General features: G+C 39.3%; 1 protein-coding gene across 1 annotated transcript in view; it reads left to right on the top strand.

The window, feature by feature from the left end:
* ADGRG4 (adhesion G protein-coupled receptor G4) overlaps positions 1-22603 on the top strand; it is a 99189-nt gene that overhangs the window by 69622 nt on the left and 6964 nt on the right. Inside the window, 3 exon segments of the mRNA XM_070463247.1 lie at positions 8138-8272; positions 17126-17245; positions 19147-19192. Of these exon segments, the coding sequence (XP_070319348.1) occupies positions 8138-8272; positions 17126-17245; positions 19147-19192 (301 nt within the window).

Genomic DNA, 22603 nt, shown 5'->3' with positions numbered 1-22603 from the left:
TTATTCAGGTCTATTTTAATTTCTCTCAGCAATGTTTTTTTTCCTTCTATTTATTTATTTTTCTTTTTTTTAATTAATTTTTTATTTTAATTGGAGGCTAACTACTTTACAATATTGTGGTGGTTTTGGCCATACATCGACATGAATCAGCCACAAGTGCTAAATGTAGAGGTATTGCCTGTCTTTTGTTAAATTCATCCTAAATATTTTTTCTGATACTGTTGCAAATGGAATTAAATTTTTTTTTATTGAAGTATAGTTTAATTCAGTTCAGTTCAGTTCAGTTGCTCAGTCATGTCTGACTCTTTGCGACACCAGGCCTCCCTGTCCATCACCAACTCCTGGAGTTTACCCAAACTCATGTCCATTGAGTCGGTGATGCCATCCAACCATCTCATCCTCTGTTGTCCCCTTCTCCTCCTGCCTTCAATCTTTCCCAGCATCAGAGTCTTTTCAAATGAGTCAGCTCTTCGCATGAGGTGGCCAAAGTATTGGAGTTTCAGCTTCAACATTAGTCCTTCCAATGAACACTCAGGACTGATCTTCTTTAGGATGGACTGGTTGGATCTCCTTGCAGTCCAAGTGATTCTCAAGAGTCTTCTCCAGCACCACAGTTCAAAAGCATCAGTTCTTCGACACTCAGCTTTTTTTATAGTCCAACTCTCACATCCAATTACAATGTATTAAATACTGCTATACAGCAAAATAATTCAATTATATCTCTCTATATATATGTACATTATTTTTCATGTTCTTTTCCATTATGGTTATCACAGGATATTTAATACAATTATCTGTGCTACACAGTAGGACCTTATTGTTTATCCATTCTGTATATACCAATGTACATCAAATCAAACCCTCACCCAACCCCATCCCCCTTGACAACAACCAGTCTACTCTCTATGTCCATGATTCTGTTTCATAGATGGGTTCATTTGTGTCATATTTTAGATTCCACATATAAGTGATATCATATGATATTTGTCTTTCTTTTTTGACTTAGTACAAGTGAAATTATTTTTAAATTTAATTTAAAATTAAATTGTACAATTATCTGCTGTATTTAAAAATAAAATTGATAAGCTATATCTATCACTAATCTCTCACTATCTATCCATCCATCTATCATATATCTAAATTTTGTATCCTATGGACTTGCTAAACTCACTTATTAGCTGTAGTAGTTGTTTTAGAGATTATTTGGGCCTTTCTATGCAATGCCATCTGAAAATAGTGACATTAGTCATCTTTCTCATTAATTTTTATTCCTTTTATTCCTTCTTTTGGACTTATTTTGATATTAGTACTTGCAATAAAATGTTGACTAAGCGGTGAAAGTGAACATCTTGTCTTGATATCAGGAGAAAAGTATTCACTATTTTACTATTACTATGATATTAGCCATGTTTTTGTTTTGTTTTTTTAAATACCCTTTATTTGATTAAGGAAGTTTTCTTCTGTTCTTAGTTTGCTGAAAATTTTTACTGTGAGTGGTTGTTGAATTTTGTTAAATGCTTTTTCTGTATCTCTTGAAAACATCATTTGGCTTTTGTCCATTATCTAATATGGTAAATTACATTGATTTTAGGATGTTAAACCAATCTTTGCATAGTGGTTATGATGTTTTATCATTTTTATATAGTGGTATTTTCAACTTGATACTATTTTGTTAAGTATTTTAGCACTTATGTTCATGAAAGATGTAGGTTTGAAATTATTTATTTGTTTATGGCTGGACTGGGTCTTAGGGGCTACACAGATTTTTCTCTAGTTGCGGTGTGCAGGCTTCTCATTGTGGTGGCTTCTCATTGCAGAGCACGGGCTCTGCAGCACAGGCTCAGTATTGTGGTGCACCGGTTTAGTTGCTCCAAGGCATGTGCAACCTTCCCAGATCAGGGATCGAACTGGCATCTTTTGCATTGGCAGGCAGATTCTTTATCACTGAGCCACTGGAGAAGCTCCTGAGAGTTTTTCTTTCCCTCTAGTTTCTTTATCAGACTTTGGGTTGGTGTTTTGCCAACTTTATAAAACTATTTCAGAAAGAGTTTGTGTGACATTGGTGTTATTTCTTCATTAAATGCTTGATAGGGCTCACTAGGAAACTCTGTGTCTGAAATTTCTTTATGGGAAGTATTGTGATACCAAATCCAACTTGTTTAATGGATGTAGAGCCCTTCTGATGTTCTGATTCATCTCATGTCTATTTTGGTTAGTTATATTTTTCTAAGAATTTATTTCAGTTAGCTTTTCAAGTTTATTGGCAAAAGTTGTGCATAACATTCCTATTATTTCTTAACATCTATAACATTTATGAGTGGTCAGCAAAACTTTTCTGTAGAAGGAAGATAGTAAATACTTTAGGTTTCATAAGCTATAAATGGTCTCCCTCTGCTGCACATTTTTTCTTTGCTTTGCTTGCTTCCTTTCTTCCCGTCTTCCTTCCTTCTTTCTTTTTCACACCATTTAATATATGAAATATAAAAGCCATACTTAGTCCTACCGAATAGGCCCTTGGTGCGATTTGCCTTGCTGACCAGTTTGTCAGTCTCTGATCTATAGTGATAATCTCTCTTTCATTTTTGATATTGATAATTTTCTTTTCTAGCTCTTTTTTAATTGATCAGTATAACTAGGGATATTTTCCAGTTTGTTGATCCTTTCCAAGAACCAATTTTTGGCTTTGTTAATTTTTTATTTTTTATTTTGTTAATATCTTATCTTTATTATTGGGCTTGCCTGGTGGCTCAGTGGTAAAGAATCTGCCTGCAATGCAGGAGCCACAGGAGATGCAGGTTCGATCCCTGGGTTAGGAAGATCCCCTGGAGGAGGGCATGGCAACCCACTCCAGTATTCTCACCTGGAAAATCCCATGGACAGAGGAGCCTGGTGGGTTGTAGTCCATGGGGTTGCAAAGAGTCAAATACAACTGAAGTGACTTGGCTTGCTCTTGCTATCTTTATTATTAATATTTCCTTCCTTGTATTTATTGTGGGTTTACCTTGTTCTTCCTTATTTAGCTTCTTAAGGGAGATCCATAGACCACTGACATTAGACCTTTCTTCTTTTCTATTAATAATATAGTCATAAAAAGCTATAAATATCTTTCTATGTACTGTTTTAAGTTGTAGTCTGCAATTTTTGATACGTTGTATTTTCATCAGCAGCAGTTCAAAGTATTTCCTACTTTCTTCTATGATCCATGAATTATTCAGGAGTGTATTCTTTTGTTTATTTTTTAAAGAGTTTTTGGATGTGGACCTTTGTTGAATTTGTTACAATATTGCTTCTGTTTATGTTTTGGTTTTTGGCCATGAGGCATGTGGGATCTTAGCTCCCCAACCAGGGATCAAACCTGCACCCCCTGCATTGGAAGGCAAAGTCTTAACCACTAGACCACCAGGGAAGTCCCAGGAGTGTACTTGTTAAGTCCCAAATATTTGGGATATATCTAAGATATATTATTGCTGTTGATTTCATGTTTATTTCATTCTGGTTACAGAATATATTCAGTTTAACTTCAATCCATTTAAATTTATGGACATTTGATTTATATCCCAGTGTATGATCTATTTTAGTGTTTCATACACTTGAAAACCTTGGTGCTTCATGTGCACTTGAAAAAATTTGCATTCTACACTTGTCGGATATGCTGTACTGAAAATATCAATTAAATCTCAAGGTGGTTGATAGTGTTCAGATCATTTACATTTTTACTGATTTTTTCTTGGTTGTTTCCTAGTTTAAAGGGGTGCTAAGATCTCTAACTTGGATTGTGAAATTGTGTATTTATCCCTTTAGTTGCATCACATTTTGCTTTGTTTATTAAGTGAATATATATGTTGTCATGTCTTCCTGACTATACCTCTAATCCTAACCTGTTTATCATTATGAAATAGCCTTTCTTATTTCTGATAATACTCTTTGTCTTCTAATCTATTTTATCTGGTTTTAATATAGTAATTCTAGCTTTCTTATACTTACTGTATGTATACATATACATATATAATATTTTTTTCAACCACTTACTTTGTATTTGTGCACTTATAGATAGCACACAATTTGTGTTTCATTTTTTATCCATCTGAAAATATCTGCCTTTTAATAGAGTGTGTACTTCTTTAACATTTAACATAATTTTTGATATGGTTGTGTATTTAGGACTATCATTTGATTTTATTTTCTATGTTCTTCTGGTTTTTGTTCCTTTTGATTTAATATTTTTTATAATTGAATTTTAATTTTTTCTGCCTCTTTAGGTATGTCTATTTGCATTATTAATGGTTGCTCTAAAGATTACAATATACATCCTTATATTTTTGCAGTCTACTTAGAGGTACTATTGTACCACTTCATGGAAAATGTAGAAACTTTAACCATTCATATCTATACATACCCTCTGTCTTTTAAAAAATGCTTTTAGGTTCATATGCTGTATTTTCACTTTTGTTCAGTTCAAGAAATTTTCTCTCTCACTCCTTCTGGGTTTTTTTTTTCTTCTTTTTGGCTGTGTGGCATGCAGGCTTTAGTTCCCTGACCAAGGATCAAACCTGCACCCTCTGCAGCGGACACACAGAGTTTTAACCATTGGTCTGTCAAAGAAGTCCCTATACCCTCTGTCTTTTATGTTTAGCTGTCATATGTATTATTACTAACAAGATCAGAAACTCCACTAGACAATGTTATAATCATTGCTTTAAAGGGTCTTGTGAAATTGAGACTAAAAGTAGGGTTTTATGTTTGCATGCTCAGTGGCTTCAGTCATGTCCAACTCTTTGTGACCCCATGGACTGTAGCCCATCAGGCTCCTCTGTCCATGGGATTCTCCAGGCAAGAATACTGGAGTGGGTAGCCATTCCCTTCTCCAAGAGATCTTCCTGACTCAGGATTGAACCTGCATTGCAGGCAGATTCTTTACTGTCTGAGTCACCAGGGAAAGTGTGAAAGTTTTAGTTGCTCATTTGTGTCTGAGTCTGCAACCCCGTGGAACCCACCAGTCTCCTCTGTCCATGGGATTCTTCAGGCAAGAATACTGGAGTGGGTTGCCATTCCCTTCTCCAGGGGATCTTCCTGATCCAGGGATTGAACTTGGGTCTCCTGCACTGCAGGCAAATTCTTTACCATCTGAGTCACCAGGGAAGCCCTATGTTTATCAAGATGTTTATCATTTTCAATATTCTTCATTTCTTCCTGAAGGTCTGGTGACGTTTCCCTTCAATTTGAAGAAATTCACTTAGCACTTCTTGTAGTATATGGTCTAATGATAATGAATTTTCCTGGCTCTCATTTATCTGAAAAAAAAATTTTTTTGGCCTTTATTTGAAGGGTATTTTTGTTTACTATGGAATTCTGGATTGACAGCATTTTAGATGTTGTTCCATTCTATTCTGGCCTCCATGTTCTCTGATCAGAAATCAGTAGTCATCTGAATTTTGTTTCTCTATTTGTGATGTGTAATGTGTCATTTTTCTCTCTTTGCTTTCAATATTTTATCTCTCTCTTTTTTTTTTTTTTTTTTTGCAGTTTGACTATTATGTGCCTAGGCATGTGTTTCTTTATATTTTTCCCATTTGAAGTTTGCGGAGTTTCTTGAATCTGTAAATTTATGTCTTTCACCAAATTTGGGGAGATTTCCACCATTATTTTTCTAAATATCGGTTCTTCACCATTCTCTCTCTCCTCTCCTTTAGGGATTCTGATTACACAGATGTAAGATTTTTTGATGCTGCCCCACAGGTCCCTGAGACTGTGTTCATGTTTGCAATCATTTTATTATTTAGTCTTCTGATAGTATAATTTCTATTGATTTCTCTTCAAGTACACTGACCTCTGTCATCTTTATGTTACTACTGAGTCCACTGAGTGCAATTTTTAAAAATTTCAATATTGTATTTTTAGTTCTAAAATTTCCATTTTGTTCTTTTTTGCTTCTGTTTCTCTGTTATTTACTCCTTTAGCATAATTGCAAGTGTATTTTCTTTAAACACTTAAGTGCTTAAGCATAATTATACTAACTACTTTAAAATCCTTATCTGCTAATTCTAACATCTGAGTAATCTCAAGATTCATTTCCATTGACTGTCTTCACTTTAAATCGGTCATTTTCATTTTTTCTTAACATATAGGGTAACTTTGGGTTATGTCCTGGCTTTTGTGAATGGTATATTGTGGAGACTCTGGGTTTTTCTGTGTTTCTCTGAAAATTATTTGTTTTTGTTATACCAGACAATTAACATGGTTGGAGTCAAACTAGATTCCAACTCTTCGATGGCAGCTCAAATGTCAGTTAAATTCCTTTATCCTTAGTTGAAGTCTGTCCTATATATATGTGGTTCTGAGGTCAGGCTGAGTTTACACTCAGAATTTTGGCTCCCCATCACTAGCTCTCTCCTTTCCAAGATCTCCCTTTGACCTCCCAGTGGCTGTAGTTACTTTGACCTTTGTTTTCTGGTTCTTCATGCCACAAAGACTGAAGGTTTTCTATCAGAATTTTGAGTGTCTTTCACAGTGTTTGTTTCAGGCTGTCATCTGGCTAACAGCTGTAAAAACAGCTAATTCACCTTGTGATGCCACTTTTTTCCGAGTGTCTACTCTTCTCCAGAGCCTGCCTGGTTTTGTTCATTTTCCAGTGTCTTCAAGTCATTGTAATCTGTATAGTTGTTATATCTAGGAAGGCTGAGTCCATCTGGAGCTACTCAACCATACTGGAAGTAAATATCTTCCCACTGCATTTTGTTTACATATAGGGTTTTCTCTTAAAGACCCTGGTCAAGAAAAAAGCCCAGCAACCCCAATGAACTTCTTGGTACCAAAATCACTCACATGTTGAAGCTAAATCATCACCTCTTCATAGTACTTGATTGTAGCAAAGTTCATTTGTGCCAGTTCAATTGTGGCTTTTGGGCTCACAATTCATTTTCAGAAATATTACAAACTTTCATCTCCCCATGATATACCCAGCAAGATAATTGTTCCTTGAAAAGCAAAATGGATAATGGGGAAAATGTGGGTGCAGATTACATTTATGTTTGTTCAGCTACATCCCAGCTGTGTGACCCTAGACAAGTCACTTAACCTTTCTAAGCCTTCATTTCCTGATATAATACTGTATATCTTTCAGAGTCAATAAAGAGTTTCAGTGACAGGATGCATGTAAGGGTCTCATATACCCTTGTTTTTCCTGGGGGAGTCCAGGTTTGCAACTGTGGTTCCAGTGTAATTATTGATAAAGCCCTCTTTCACTCTCAAAAATATACCTGTACTTATCAAATACTATTACCAGGTGGTGCTTGCAATAAGGAACCTGCCTGCCACACAGGAGACATAAGAGACGTGGGTTCGATCCCTGGGTTGGGAAGATCCCCTGGAGAAGGGAATGGCAACCCATTCCAGTATTCTTGCCTGGAGAATCCCATGGACAGAGGAGCCTGGCAGGCTATAGTCCTTGGGGTTGCAAAGAGTCGGACACAACTGACGCGACTTAACATGCTCACACGCACCTATCAAATCAGCAAACTCTTCTAATAGTGAGCCTCTAATTCCTAAGGCCTAATGCCTCACTTCCCTGACCCACTTTTTAAGAAAAGCATTGCTCAATAAACTGTAAGACAATGCCTAATGTCACTGTGTTGGTTTTTTCTGTTTTTTTTTTTTTCTTCCTCTCTCAGAACTGTATGGGAGAAGGTAGCCTGCTTTTGAAGACTGGCCTTTATTCCTGAGAATTATGGCAAATCACCTTATCTGTCATCCCTCTTCCACCTCTATGAATATCCAGGTGGAAGCAGATTGAAGGGACAGAAACAAGGAAAGGTCAAGAAAGGAAAAGTGGTGTGTGTGTGTGTGTCTGGGTCTGTGCTCCCCCTGGGTCACATCCTGGCCTGTAATCTGAGTGTGTGCATGTATTGAGTTGGCAAAAATGTTCATTCAGCCGCAACAAAAGTTTTTCAATAACATTGTTCAAAAACCTGAAGGAGCTTTTTGGTCCACTCAATAAAAGATTTGCATAGCTGGTGGAGCTAGTTCTCACCCTTCAGCCCTCAGCCTCCAGGGCTGAGGCTGGGGTTGGGGCAGAAAGTGGGGAGGACTTCAAGCTGATGGATGATGACTCTGTTTTTTATTTCCTGGTTTTCCTTGACAGATTTCCCTAGACAAAGTCCCCCTGGGGAGAGTTTTGGCCTCCATATATTTACCTAAATCACTGAGGGAGAGAATTCCTCTTAGCAGCTTACACACCATCTTGTTTAATTTTTTTGGCCAAACTTCACTCTTTAAGGTAAGTTCTTGCCTCTGGTAGCTGTCATGAACCGACATATGGTGACTCACTGTAATTATGAACTCTTGCTATTTTCATGATGTGCTGTTTATTCTCAAATATGCTCTCTGATTTATTCTTCAAATCTCCCAGCACAACCCCTGGCTCTCAGCATGAATCAACGTCGACTTTAATGATGTCCCTCAGTTTTTCATTTTCACAGCTTCTCAGCTTTGGAAGGGACCTTGAGGATTATCTGATGACCAAACGGAGGCCTCAAGATGTTTCAAAACCAGAAAAGAACAGCGAATTCTCCTGATAAAATGCCATTTAGGCTTATCTGTGCTCCCCTCCCAAATCTCCCCTGTATCCTCAAAGCCAACACACACATTTCTTTCTTTTTTTTTTTTTTTTGAGGTTATAAAGATTTTATTTTATTTTTTTTCCATTTATTTTTATTAGTTGGAGGCTAATTACTTTACATCATTACAGTAGTTTTTGTCATACATTGAAATGAATTAGCCATGGATTTACATGTATTCCCCATCCCAGTCCCCCCTCCCACCTCCCTCTCCACCCGATCCCTCTGGGTCTTCCCAGTGCACCAGGCCCGAGCACCTGTCTCATGCACCCAATCTGGGCTGGTGATCTGTTTCACCCTAGATAATATACATGTTTCAATGCTGTTCTCTTGAAACATCCCACCCTCGCCTTCTCCCAGAGTCCACAAGTCTGTTCTATACATCTGAGTCTCTTTTTCTGTTTTGCATATAGGGTTATCGTTACCATCTTTCTAAAGTCCATATATATGTGTTAGTATACTGTAATGGTCTTTATCTTTCTGGTTTACTTCGCTCTGTATAATGGGCTCCAGTTTCATCCATCTCATTAGAACTGATTCAAATGAATTCTTTTTAATGGCTGAGTAATATTCCATGGTGTATATGTACCACAGCTTCCTCATCCATTTGTCTGCTGATGGGCATCTGGGTTGCTTCCATGTCCTGGCAATTATAAACAGTGCTGCGATGAACATTGGGGTGCACGTGTCTCTTTCAGATCTGGTTTCCTCGGTGTGTATGCCCAGAAGTGGGATTGCTGGGTCATATGGCAGTTCTATTTCCAGCTTTTTAAGAAATCTCCACAGTTTTCCATAGTGGCTGTACTAATTTGCATTCCCACCAACAGTGTAAGAGGGTTCCCTTTTCTCCACACCCTCTCCAGCATTTATTACTTGTAGACTTTTGGATAGCAGCCATCCTGACTGGCGTGTAATGGTACCTCATTGAGGTTTTGATTTGCATTTCTCTGATAATGAGTGATGTTGAGCATCTTTTCATGTGTTTGTTAGCCATCTGTATGTCTTCTTTGGAGAAATGTCTGTTTAGTTCTTTGGCCCATTTTTTGATTGGGTCATTTATTTTTCTGGAGTTGAGCTGAAGGAGTTGCTTGTATATTTTTGAGATTAATCCTTTGTCTGTTGCTTCGTGTGCTATTATTTTCTCCCAATCTGAGGGCTGTCTTTTCACCTTGCTTATAGTTTCCTTTGTTGTGCAAAAGCTTTTAAGTTTCATTAGGTCCCATTTGTTTATTTTTGCTTTTATTTCTGAAATTCTGGGATGTGGGTCATAGAGGATCCTGCTGTGATTTATGTCGGAGAGTGTTTTGCCTATGTTCTCCTCTAGGAGTTTGATAGTTTCTGGTCTTACATTTAGATCTTTAATCCATTTTGAGTTTATTTTTGTGTATGGCCAACACACACATTTCTCAGGCCAATTTATTTGAAGCTGAGTGGTGTCCAGCAGGACACTTGACTGCAGACATGGTTGCTCTTTCCCACCGCCTCCACAGAACCTTCTCTAAGGGCTTCTGTCCTCACCTGTTATTAAATAGAGAGGCAGTATGATGTGGTGGTTAACAGCAGGGACCCTGGGGCCAGATGCAGAATTTAAAGCTGGCTGTCCGACATGAATCACAGCAGGATCCTCTATGACCCACCTCCCAGAATATTGGAAATAAAAGCAAAAATAAACAAATGGGACCTAATGAAACTTAAAAGCTTTTGCACAACAAAGGAAATTATAAGCAAGGTGAAAAGACAGCCGTCAGATTGGGAGAAAATAATAGCAAACGAAGCAACAGACAAAGGATTAATCTCAAAAATATACAAGCAACTCCTCCAGCTCAACTCCAGAAAAATAAATGACCCAATCAAAAAATGGGCCAAAGAACTAAACAGACATTTCTCCAAAGAAGACATTCAGATGGCTAACAAACACATGAAAAGATGCTCAACATCACTCATTATCAGAGAAATGCAAATCAAAACCTCAATGAGGTACCATTACACGCCAGTCAGGATGGCTGCTATCCAAAAGTCTACAAGCAATAAATGCTGGAGAGGGTGTGGAGAAAAGGGAACCCTCTTACACTGTTGGTGGGAATGCAAACTAGTACAGCCACTATGGAGAAACAGTGTGGAGATTCCTTAAAAAACTGGAAATAGAACTGCCATATGACCCAGCAATACCACTTCTGGGCATACACACTGAGGAAACCAGATCTGAAAGAGACACGTGCACCCCAATGTTCATCGCAGCACTGTTTATAATTGCCAGGACATAGAAGCAACCTAGATGCCCATCAGCAGATGAATGGATGAGGAAGCTGTGGTACATATACACCATGGAATATTACTCAGCCATTAAAAAGAATTCATTTGAATCAGTTCTAATGAGATGGATGAAACTGGAGCCCATTATACAGAGTGAAGTAAGCCAGAAAGATAAACACCAATACAGTATACTAACACATATATATGGAATTTAGAAAGATGGTAATGATAACCCTATATGCAAAACAGAAAAAGAGACACAGATGTACAGAACAGACTTTTGGACTCTGTGGGAAAAGGCTAGGGTGGGATGTTTCGAGAGAACAGCATGTATATTATCTATAGTGAAACAGATCACCAGCCCAGGTTGGATGCATGAGACAAGTGCTCGGGCCTGGTGCACTGGGAAGACCCAGAGGAATCAGGTGGAGAGGGAGGTGGGAGGGGGGATCGGGATGGGGAATACATGTAACTCCATGGCTGATTCATGTCAATGTATGACAAAACCCACTGCAATGTTGTGAAGTAATTAGCCTCCAACTAGTAAAAATAAATGAAAAAATAAAGCTGGCTTTGCCATTGTCCACCCACATGAACTCGTGGGCAAGTTCTTCAACTCCCAGTGTCTTTGTTTCATCCTATGTAAACAGGAGGATAGTAGTACCTCACTGGGATGTTGAAGGATTAAAGGACTTAATACATATAAAATGCTTAGAATAGTGCCTTGTACACAATTAACACCATGTAAGTGTTTGCATTGATCTTACTATTTGATTATCTTGGAGCTCTGCCTAACGAAAAGCGCATTTCTTCAGCCTGTTCTGTCCCATCCAGCTGCTGGGAAGAGAGCACTCAGAGATGGCATGAAGTTGCTGATGACCACTCTTAATTGTTAGTATTTATACTCCAAGACTCAAAGAGTGCTCTGATATGAACATTTGTATCCTCCAAAAATTCTTTTGTTGAAATCTTAACCCTCAAGGTGATGTATCACCCTGTGAGTCCTTTGGGTGGTGATTATGTCATGAGGATGGGGACCTCATGAATGGGATTAGTGATCTTATGGAAGAAGCCTCAGAGAGTTCTCTCACCCCTTCCACCATGTGAGAATACAGCAAGAAGGTGTCAACCAGAAAGCAAACCTTCACTAGAATCCAACCATGTAGGCACCTTGGTCTTGGACTTGCAGCCTCTAGAACTGTGAAAAATAAATTTCTGTTGTTTATAAGCCACGTAATCTGGACTTTGTTATAGCAGCCCTAACAGACTAAGACACAGAGCTTAGGTAATTTTGCCCAAAGTCACACAGCTAGGTAGTGGCATAGCTAGGAATCAAATCCAGAATGTCTGACTCCAAAGTTCAAGTATTTATGAGGTTCATGAACTAGTGCCTGGGTGTGCACATTTTTAAAAGAAACTATCCAAACAAATGAATTTCTAATGGTCAAATTTCCACAGTGATTTGGAGGCGGTTGTACTGAGCCAGCTTAAACATACTGCATATCAATTCATTATAACATTATTTCCTGCTATATCTCCAGGATGCTGTTCTCCTGGAATTCTGTAATTGCTCCCCTCTCTGTCTAAATTCTATTTGTTCCTATGGGCGTAGCTTAAATTCCACCCGGGAAGTTTGCCTAAAGTTCACGAACCTCTGCTCTCCTCCTTACCCTCTGCTTGTATTCTTGTGTTACACCTCTGCCTAGTTTCTAGATTGGTATTCCCAAGGAGGTTGTGGCATGTGTCATGGCTCAGACATGTTTTATTTTCATAGCACCTAGCATAGGGCTAGGTTCTCAATATGCTTTCACTAGCTATATATTTATTAGGCATTTTTAATGGAGAAAAATAGCTGGACCCAGGACAAGCCAGTTAATGAACAAATAATCATAATAAAAATTAAGAATGTGATTCATAGCACTCAGACCCTTTTGGCCAGCTTGTAATGTCTGTCACCTTAGATGCCATTATTTTGGTCTTAGCTTCTCTCCTTTCTTCAGAGAGGTGTGCTTGTTTTGTAAAATAAAAGATAAACCTGTTTTGCATAGATTTCACACCTAATAAGTCATTTTTATTCACTAACACCTTCTACTGAAAAAGATTAAAGATCTTTGCCAAAATTAGCCTTCAGACGTCATAGTGGCAGATGAAGAAGGATTAGAAGTAACCTATCATCAATTTCAGAACCGGAAGGATCCTTATAATTCATTGTGTCCCATCTCCTCATTTTACCAATGAGGATATTGAGACCCAGAGAGCGGAAGGGACACAATTTATTCATTTATTCACCCAGTTATTTATTCAACCAGCAAATATTTATTAAATTCCTACTATGTGTATTGTGTGGTGCTGTATAGGGGAGGGTTGTCACATGCAAGGGGATGACCTGAGGCTGGGACCTGAGCCACTCATTTTGGGGGAGTAAGCACATACAAGAAATGGCACAGTTTAACTACAAACCCTCCCCCGCCCAAGTTCCAAGTCTCACAGCTCTGCTTTCACACTACTTCTTCTAACATCTTTTGATCAAAACCTTAACTGTCATTACAACATATTACCTTAAGTGAAAGTATTAGTCATTCAGTCGTGTCCAACTCTTTGTGACCCCCATGGACTGTAGCCCACCAGTCTCCTCTGTCCATGGAATTCTCCAGGCAAGAATACTGGAGTGGGTTGCCATTTCCTTCTCCAGGGGATCTTCCCAACCCAGGGATCGAACCTGGGTCTCCTGCATTGCAGGCAGATTCTTTACTGTCTGAGCCACCAGGGAAGCCCCAAATTGTTAATAAGACACCACTCTTGGAAAACATGTGCCTCCTCTTCCACCCGTCCATTAGTGGTGGCTCTTGGGGAGAGGGCCAAAGCCCAAGGCAAGTACAATATGGCCCAGGGGCTCTGGAAGCACAGAGCCCCAGCACCCCAGCTGTCTGGGAGCTCAGGAAAGGCCTCTGTAGGAGATGTGTCAGCTGAGATGGAGGTCAAGTACCAGCTAGAAGATTTGAAAGGGTGAGGAGAAGGAGGGAAGAGTATTTCAGGCAGAGGAAACCACTTCTGTAAAGCTTCAGAAATGGAAATAGGTCCAACCAGAGCCTAGAACTAGAGGGTAGAAGAGTGAGCAAGGGTTTAGTTCCTTTCCCTGAATGGTTGCCACTTTGTAGGCCAAGGAAATAACCAGAAAGTAGGTTAATTCAGTCCCAAGTCACTATGTGTTTCTCCTCCTTTGGCCTTCTCACTATAGAAAACCACATCTCTGAGACTAAGTTGGGAGGGTTGTTAGGTATTTGGTCCACCTTCCTTCGTGTTACCAGTGTCCCCAAAAAGGGAAGGGACTTTCAAGAAACAAGGGGGCCTGGGATAGGGCTTGTTTTTTGGTTTTGTTTTTTTTTTTAGGACTTTCTTTTCTTTTTTTTTCCATTTATTTTTATTAGTTGGAGGCTGATTACTTTACAATATTGTAGTGGTTTTTGCCATACATTGACATGAATCAGCCATGGATTTACGTATATTCCCCATCCCGATCCCCCCTCCCACCTCCCTCCCCACCCCATCCCTCTGGGTCTTCCCAGTGCACCAGCCCCGAGCACTTGTCTCATGCATCCCACCTGGGCTGGTGATCTGTTTCACCCTAGATAATATACATGTTTTGATGCTGTTCTCTCAGAACATCCCACCCTTGCCTTCTCCCACAGAGTCCAAAAGTCTGTTCTGTACATCCGTGTCTCTTTTTCTGTCCTGCATATGGGGTTATCGTTACCATCTTTCTAAATTCCATATATATGTGTTAGTATACTGTATTGGTGGTTATTTTTCTGGCTTACTTCACTCTGTATAATGGGCTCCAGTTTCATCCATCTCATTAGAACTGATTCAAATGAATTCTTTTTAATGGCTGAGTAATATTTCATGGTGTATATGTACCACAGCTTCCTCATCCATTCATCTGCTGATGGGCATCTAGGTTGCTTCCATGTCCTGGCTATTATAAACAGTGCTGCGATGAACATTGGGGTGCACATGTCTCTTTCAGATCTGGTTTCCTCGGTGTGTATGCCCAGAAGTGGTATTGCTGGGTCATATGGCAGTTCTATTTCCAGTTTTTTAAGAAAGACAACCTCTTTAACAAGTGGTGCTGGGAAAACTGGTCAACCACTTGTAAAAGAATGAAACTAGAACACTTTCTAACACCATACCCAAAAATAAACTCAAAATGGATTAAAGATCTAAATGTAAGACCAGACACTATAAAACTCCTAGAGGAGAACATAGGCAAAACACTCTCTGACATAAATCACAGCAGGATCCTCTAGGACTTGTTTTTTTAACCATCGGTCAGGACCCTTTCCTCTGGATCTTGCTGCAAACCCTCCTCTACATAAGAACTGCCCAGGGGGATTCCTCTGGGAAGGGAAGCACTGAACCACCACGCAGGCTTTGGTTGACAGAGCTGATCAGGAACAGAAAGTGAGTAGCTTCCTCAGGGAGCCCCAGGCTGTGTTCATAATTCCTCATTTCTCAGTGGCTGAAGGGCTCAGAAATTTGTTGTTGTTCAGTTGCTCAGTCATGTCCGACTCTTTGCAACCCCATGGACTGCAGCACACCAGGCTTCCCTGTCCTTCACCATCTCCCAGAGCTTGCTCAAACTCATGTCCATTGAGTCGGTGATGCCATCCAACCATCTCATCCTCTGTCGTCCCCTTCTCCTCCTGCCCTTAATCTTTCCCAGCATCAGGGTCTTTTCTAATGAGTCAGCTCTTCACATCAGGTGGCCAAAGTATTGGAGCTTCAGTTTCAGCATCAGTCCTTCCAATGAATATTCAGAGTTGATTTCCTTTAGGATTGACTGGTTTGATCTCCTTGCACGTCCAAGGGACTCTCAAGAGTCTTCTCCAGCACCACAGTTCAAAAGCATCAATTCTTCGGTGCTCAGCCTTCTTTATGGTCCAACTCTCACATCCATACATGACTACTGGAAAAACCATAGCTTTGACTATATGGACCTTTATACCCTGTTGAGGTTTGTCATAGCTTTTTCTTCCAAAGAGCAAGCGTCTTTTAATTTCATGACTGCAGTCACCATCTGCAGTGATTTTGGAAAATTTGAGGAAATTTGAGGGCTTGGCATCTTCTAAAAGTGGCCCAGCAGGTTCTTCATGGGACATCATGAGGGCGCCCCACTTCTAGGCTTTCTTGGCAAGTCCTCAGAGGCTTTGCTTCCTCTCTATCCTGTCCTGTACCCGCCCCACCTCTCGTCTCTTCAGGTGAGCCCCAGAAGCAGCTCCTTCCCAGCTGCCTGGCCACCTAGAGCCTTGGCCTGTGGCTCATGGGCCCGGCATCTCAGTGGCTCTGCATTAGCAAGCTCTGCATCTCAGTGGCTACATTTCCTTTAGACCAATGTTTATGACGCATCCCTGATCTATCATTCACCAACTGTGTGACTTTGTCCAAGATATTGAGCCTTCCCAAGCCCCAGTATACCTGAAAAATGCCTACATTGTTCCAGTGAGAACTGAAGATAGTGCACATGAAACACCCTTAACAAAGTAACTGGCTCACCGTAGGTACAGGTGAGCACAGGTCCCCCTGTTATGTGCTAGGCCATGTGGGGGACACCAGGACACACAGTGCCTATGCTCAAGAGGTCACGGTGTCCTGGGAGGACACTGTTCCAAGCTGGATGATGATCAACCAGCTTCCATTGCCAATGAGGATGCAAAAGGAAGAGGTTGTAACTAACCCATGATGAGTTGATGTTCCTTATAAGGAGAGGCTCTCTCAAAGAAAGTAAGGATGGGTGAGGGTTAGAATTGTGATAAACTGCATCATGTCAACCCACTCCAGTGTTCTTGCCTGGAGAATCCCAATGGGACAGGGGAGCCTGGCGGGCTGCCGTCTATGGGGTCGCACAGAGTCGGACATGACTGAAGCGACTTAGCAGCAGCAGCAGCAGCGTCATGTCAGAGTCTGGAATTCACTAGTAGGCAATAGCTGAACTTCGTTGCAGGTGCAAAACCAATGCTCATTGGATAGATATTTGGGTATATGGCTGGAAATTGGTCCAGCTGGGTATAATTTAGACCTGATGTGAAGACAGGAGATGAGCTAAATTATCTCTGAAACTTCCCTCTTAGCTTTTGATTTTATTTTCCACATGTCTGTACCTAATGCCGTGCAGTACTTCAGAATTCTAGATTGATGATTAACATGCCAGAAATCAGAAAGGTAGGACCTGAACTCCTCTTCCTTGTATGTTTCATCTGCAGACCAAAAACATCACGAAAGCATTAACCACATATGTCGTGAGTGCCAGCATTTCTGATATATCCATTCAAAACTTGGCAGACCCAGTGGTTATTACTCTGCAGCATGTTCAAGGAAACCGGGTAACATATCAATTTTCATCTCAAAATTAAAAGGCCTCAGAACCCCTCCCCGATTCTCCTGTTAAAAATAATTGCCTACTTAACAGATGTGATTCCAAGATTTAACAAAGATTGTTTCCTTCCAGGTAGCAGAGGGGTATTGTAATTGGGGACTTTAGAAACAATGCCTTAGTCCAAAGGGATACGTATCAACAGGCTTCCAGCACTGTGGCAGATCAGCAGGGGCGTGACTGGGGGCAAGAAGATATTTATTTATTTATTTATTTATTTTTTTTATAGGCTAATTACTTTACATCATTACAGTAGTTTTTGTCATACATTGAAATGAATTAGCCATGGATTTACATGTATTCCCCATCCCAGTCCCCCCTCCCAACCTCCCTCTCCACCCGATCCCTCTGGGTCTTCCCAGTGCACCAGGCCCGAGCACCTGTCTCATGCACCCAATCTGGGCTGGTGATCTGTTTCACCCTAGATAATATACATGTTTCAATGCTGTTCTCTTGAAACATCCCACCCTCGCCTTCTCCCAGAGTCCACAAGTCTGTTCTATACATCTGAGTCTCTTTTTCTGTTTTGCATATGGGGTTATCATTATCATCTTTCTAAAGTCCATATATATGAGTTAGTATACTGTAATGGTCTTTTGGTTTTCCCATCACTCTAAATGATATTTAATTCCATTTATTTTTGAGAAAGGCAAACAAGTTAATTCAACATAGTGAAACATTTTTATCCTTTGAATTTCCATGAAGAGCATTAAAATATGTATTAATTATCACCAAAGAATTAAAACCATAGTCATATGGCATAACATAAGGTATATATTACTAAATGCTCAAATTTAACTGTGATATAAGAATAAACTACTACTCCATTCTTTGATGTTAATCTATGTCCAGTGTGGAGTCTTAATAGCTTCCTTCATTGCCAATCTAAAAGACCATATGGTACAGCATATTTTTCACAGGTCTTAATTCTAGAAGGAAAAAAGGAAGAGTGGGAGTAGGAATTCTTTAAAAAAGATACCAAATGAAATATATTTAACAGGTAAGATCTCTTAATTCTGGCTGGGGCCATAGCTCTCTAGGCATCCCCCATAACCAATTTCTAATTGCCCTCCAGCTCCTTGGAGATTGCAGGAGCTGGTGAGGCTTCAGGAATGCTCACTAGACCTGATGAGGAGGCGGGTTGATCTTTTTTTATTTTTAAGTTTATTTATTTTATTTTTGGCTCTTCTGGGTCTTTGTTGCCGTGTGGGCTTTTCTTTAGTTGTGGTGAGCGGGGGCCACTATGGAGTTGCAGTGCTTGGGCTTCTCATTGCCGTGGCTTCTGTTGTGGAGCACAGGGTCCACATGGGCATAGTAGTTTTGGCTCTTGGACTCTAGAGCACAGGCTCAGTAGTTGTGGCTCATGGGCTTAGTTGCTCCACAGCATGTGGAATCTTCCTGGATCAGGGATCAAACCCGTGTCTCCTACACTGGCAGGCAGATTCTTTACCCCTGAGTCACCAAGGAAGCCTGAGGCATCTGAATATTGTATTCATAAGGCTCGATCTCAGCTATGAGCCCCAAATTCCAGAATTTCACAAGAAGCATCTACCACACATCAGAGCTACTCCAATCCTCCTCCTGGGCCTTGTACCTGGAAGACATGGCAAATTCTCACTTTACCAAAGATATTAAAGGATACATACCAAATCACTATGCAGCAGTAACATATTGTTTTGTTACTCACTTGTAAACCCCAAGATACTTGGAGTTTATTTTAAAACCAGCTTACAAATGGTGTGTGTGTGTGTCTTCGAGAAAACATCAAGAAGAAAAGACTTGTGTGTAGTTGTCATTATTTGGTGACAGTCACAAGGAAAGCTATTTGCCTCTGATTTTTCTTTTTTCTAGAATTATGATCAAGTTCGCTGTGCCTTTTGAGACTTTGGGAATAACAGTAAGTAATTTTCATAGCAAACTTTGGCTTTTGCTCTCAATGAGACTTTGTCCTTGACCATGTTGCTATTTGGGAGTTATGAGGGAGCAAGCTGTACTGAAGCTACTGTCTTAACAGACCCTACAGGGAACTCCAAATGACCAAGATATGAATGTGCTTCATATCTAATTAAGGCTTGGGAGTTTCATTTTTAAAACTTTCTTTTTGAAAAAAAGACTTATTTAGGAGATTAGAAAGAAAGCACATAACTCAACAAACTGGAAGAAAGAAAGTTGGAAAACAGCAGTACAGAGCAGCCTTGAGCTGTTTGAAGAAAGCTGAAGGATGAAGATCTGGCTCTTTATCTGAGCTTTCCCATGAGATCTTCCAGGTCTACTATCTCCTCTGTTTTTCCCTCTTCTCTTCTACATTGACTGTGTGACCTTGAGTGGTCCGTTTACTCTCTAGGTGCTTCAATCTTTTTATCTTTTCATGGAGGGGATAAGACATTCTGGTTGGTTTCTCCCTTCAGGCCAGAAGGGAATGGCAGGACATACTTAGAGTAATGAAAGAGAATAACCTACAACCTAGATTACTCTACCCAGCAAGGATCTCATTCAGATATGAAGGAGAACTCAAAAGCTTTACAGACAAGCAAAAGCTGAGAGAATTCAGCACCACCAAACCGGCTCTTCAACAAATACTAAAGGATCTTCTCAGACAGGAAACACAGAAAGGTGGTATAAACGTGAACCCCAAACAACAAAATAAATGGCAACAGGACCATACCTATCAATAATTACCTTAAATGTAAATGGGTTGAATGCCCCAACCAAAAGACAAAGGCTGGCTGAATGGATACAAAAACAAGACCCCTATATATGCTGTCTACAAGAGACCCACCTCAAAACAAGGGACACATACAGACTAAAAGTGAAGGGCTGGAAAAAAATATTTCACACAAATGGAGACCAAAAGAAAGCAGGAGTCGCAATACTCATATCAGATAAAATAGACTTTCAAATAAAGGCTGTGAAAAGAGACAAAGATGGACACTACATATAATGATCAAAGGATCAATCCAAGAAGAAGATATAACAATTATAAACATATATGCACCCAACATAGGAGCACCGCAATATGTAAGGCAAACGCTAACGAGTATGAAAGAGGAAATGAGTAGTAACACAATAATAGTAGGAGACTTTAATACCCCACTCACAACTATGGATAGATCAACTAAACAGAAAATGAACAAGGAAACACAAACTTTAAAGGACACAATGGACCAGCTAGACCTAATTGACATCTATAGGACGTTTCACCCCAAAACAATCAACTTCACCTTTTTCTCAAGTGCACACGGAACCTTCTCCAGAATAGATCACATCCTGGGCCATAAATCTAGTCTTGGTAAATTCAAAAAAACTGAAATCATTCCAGTCATCTTTTCTGACCACAGTGCAGTAAGATTAGATCTCAATTACAGGAAAAAAATTATTAAAAATTCAAACATATGGAGGCTAAACAACATGCTTCTGAATAACCAACAAATCATAGAAGAAATCAAAAAAGAAATCAAAATATGCATAGAAATGAATGAAAATGAAAACACAACAACCCAAAACCTATGGGACACTGTAAAAGCAGTGCTAAGGGGAAGATTCATAGCATTACAGGCCTACCTCAAGAAACAAGAAAAAAGTCAAATAAATAACCTAACTCTACACCTAAAGCAACTAGAGAAGGAAGAAATGAAGAACCCCAGGGTTAGTAGAAGGAAAGAAATCTTAAAAATTAGGGCTGAAATAAATGCAAAAGAAACTAAAGAGACCATAGCAAAAATCAACAAAGCTAAAAGCTGGTTTTTTGAAAAAATAAACAAAATTGACAAACCATTAGCAAGACTCATTAAGAAACAAAGGGAGAAGAACCAAATCAACAAAATTAGAAATGAAAATGGAGAGATCACAACAGACAACACTGAAATACAAAGGATCATAAGAGACTACTACCAGCAGCTCTATGCCAATAAAATGGACAACTTGGAAGAAATGGACAAGTTCTTAGAGAAGTATAACTTTCCAAAACTGAACCAGGAAGAAATAGAAGATCTTAACAAACCCATCACAAGCAAGGAAATCGAAACTGTCATCAGAAATCTTCCAGCAAACAAAAGCCCAGGACCAGATGGCTTCACAGCTGAATTCTACCAAAAATTTAGAGAAGAGCTAACACCTATCTTACTCAAACTCTTCCAGAAAATTGCAGAAGAAGGTAAACTTCCAAACTCTTTCTATGAGGCCACCATCACCCTAATTCCAAAACCAGACAAAGATGCCACAAAAAAAGAAAACTACAGGCCAATATCACTGATGAACATAGATGCAAAAATCCTTAACAAAATTCTAGCAAACAGAATCCAACAACATATTAAAAAAATCATACACCATGACCAAGTGGGCTTTATCCCAGGAATGCAAGGATTCTTTAATATCTGCAAATCAATCAATGTAATACACCACATTAACAAATTGAAAGATAAAAACCATATGATTATCTCGAATAGATGCAGAAAAAGCCTTTGACAAAATTCAACATCCATTTATGATTAAAACTCTCCAGAAAGCAGGAATAGAAGGAACATACCTCAACATAATAAAAGCTATATATGACAAACCCACAGCAAGCATCACCCTCAATGGTGAAAAATTGAAAGCATTTCCCCTGAAATCAGGAACAAGACAAGGGTGCCCACTCTCACCACTACTATTCAACATAGTTTTGGAAGTGTTGGCCACAGCAATCAGGGCAGAAAAAGAAATAAAAGGAATCCAGATAGGAAAAGAAGAAGTGAAACTCTCTCTGTTTACAGATGACATGATCCTCTACATAGAAAACCCTAAAGACTACCAGAAAATTACTAGAGCTAATCAACGAATACAGTAAAGTTGCAGGATATAAAATTAACACACAGAAATCTCTTGCATTCCTATACACTAACAATGAGAAAACAGAAAGAGAAATTAAGGAAACAATACCATTCACCACTGCAACAAAAAGAATAAAATACTTAGGAGTATATCTACCTAAAGAAACAAAAGACCTATACATAGAAAACTATAAAACACTGATGAAAGAAATCAAAGAGGGCACAAACAGATGGAGAAATATACCGTGTTCATGGATTGGAAGAGTCAATATTGTCAAAATGGCTATACTACCCAAAGCAATCTATAGATTCAATGCAATCCCTATCAAACTACCAACGGTATTTTTCACAGAACTAGAACAAATAATTTCACAATTTGTATGGAAATACAAAAAACCTCGAATAGCCAAAGTAACCTTGAGAAAGAAGAATGGAACTGGAGGAATCAACCTGCTTGACTTCAGACTATACTACAAAGCCACAGTCATCAAGACAGTATA

This window comes from Odocoileus virginianus, unplaced genomic scaffold, assembly GCF_023699985.2.
Source record: "Odocoileus virginianus isolate 20LAN1187 ecotype Illinois unplaced genomic scaffold, Ovbor_1.2 Unplaced_Contig_1, whole genome shotgun sequence".
Taxonomy (NCBI): domain Eukaryota; kingdom Metazoa; phylum Chordata; class Mammalia; order Artiodactyla; family Cervidae; genus Odocoileus; species Odocoileus virginianus.
This window is presented reverse-complemented; position numbering and strand designations above follow the sequence as displayed.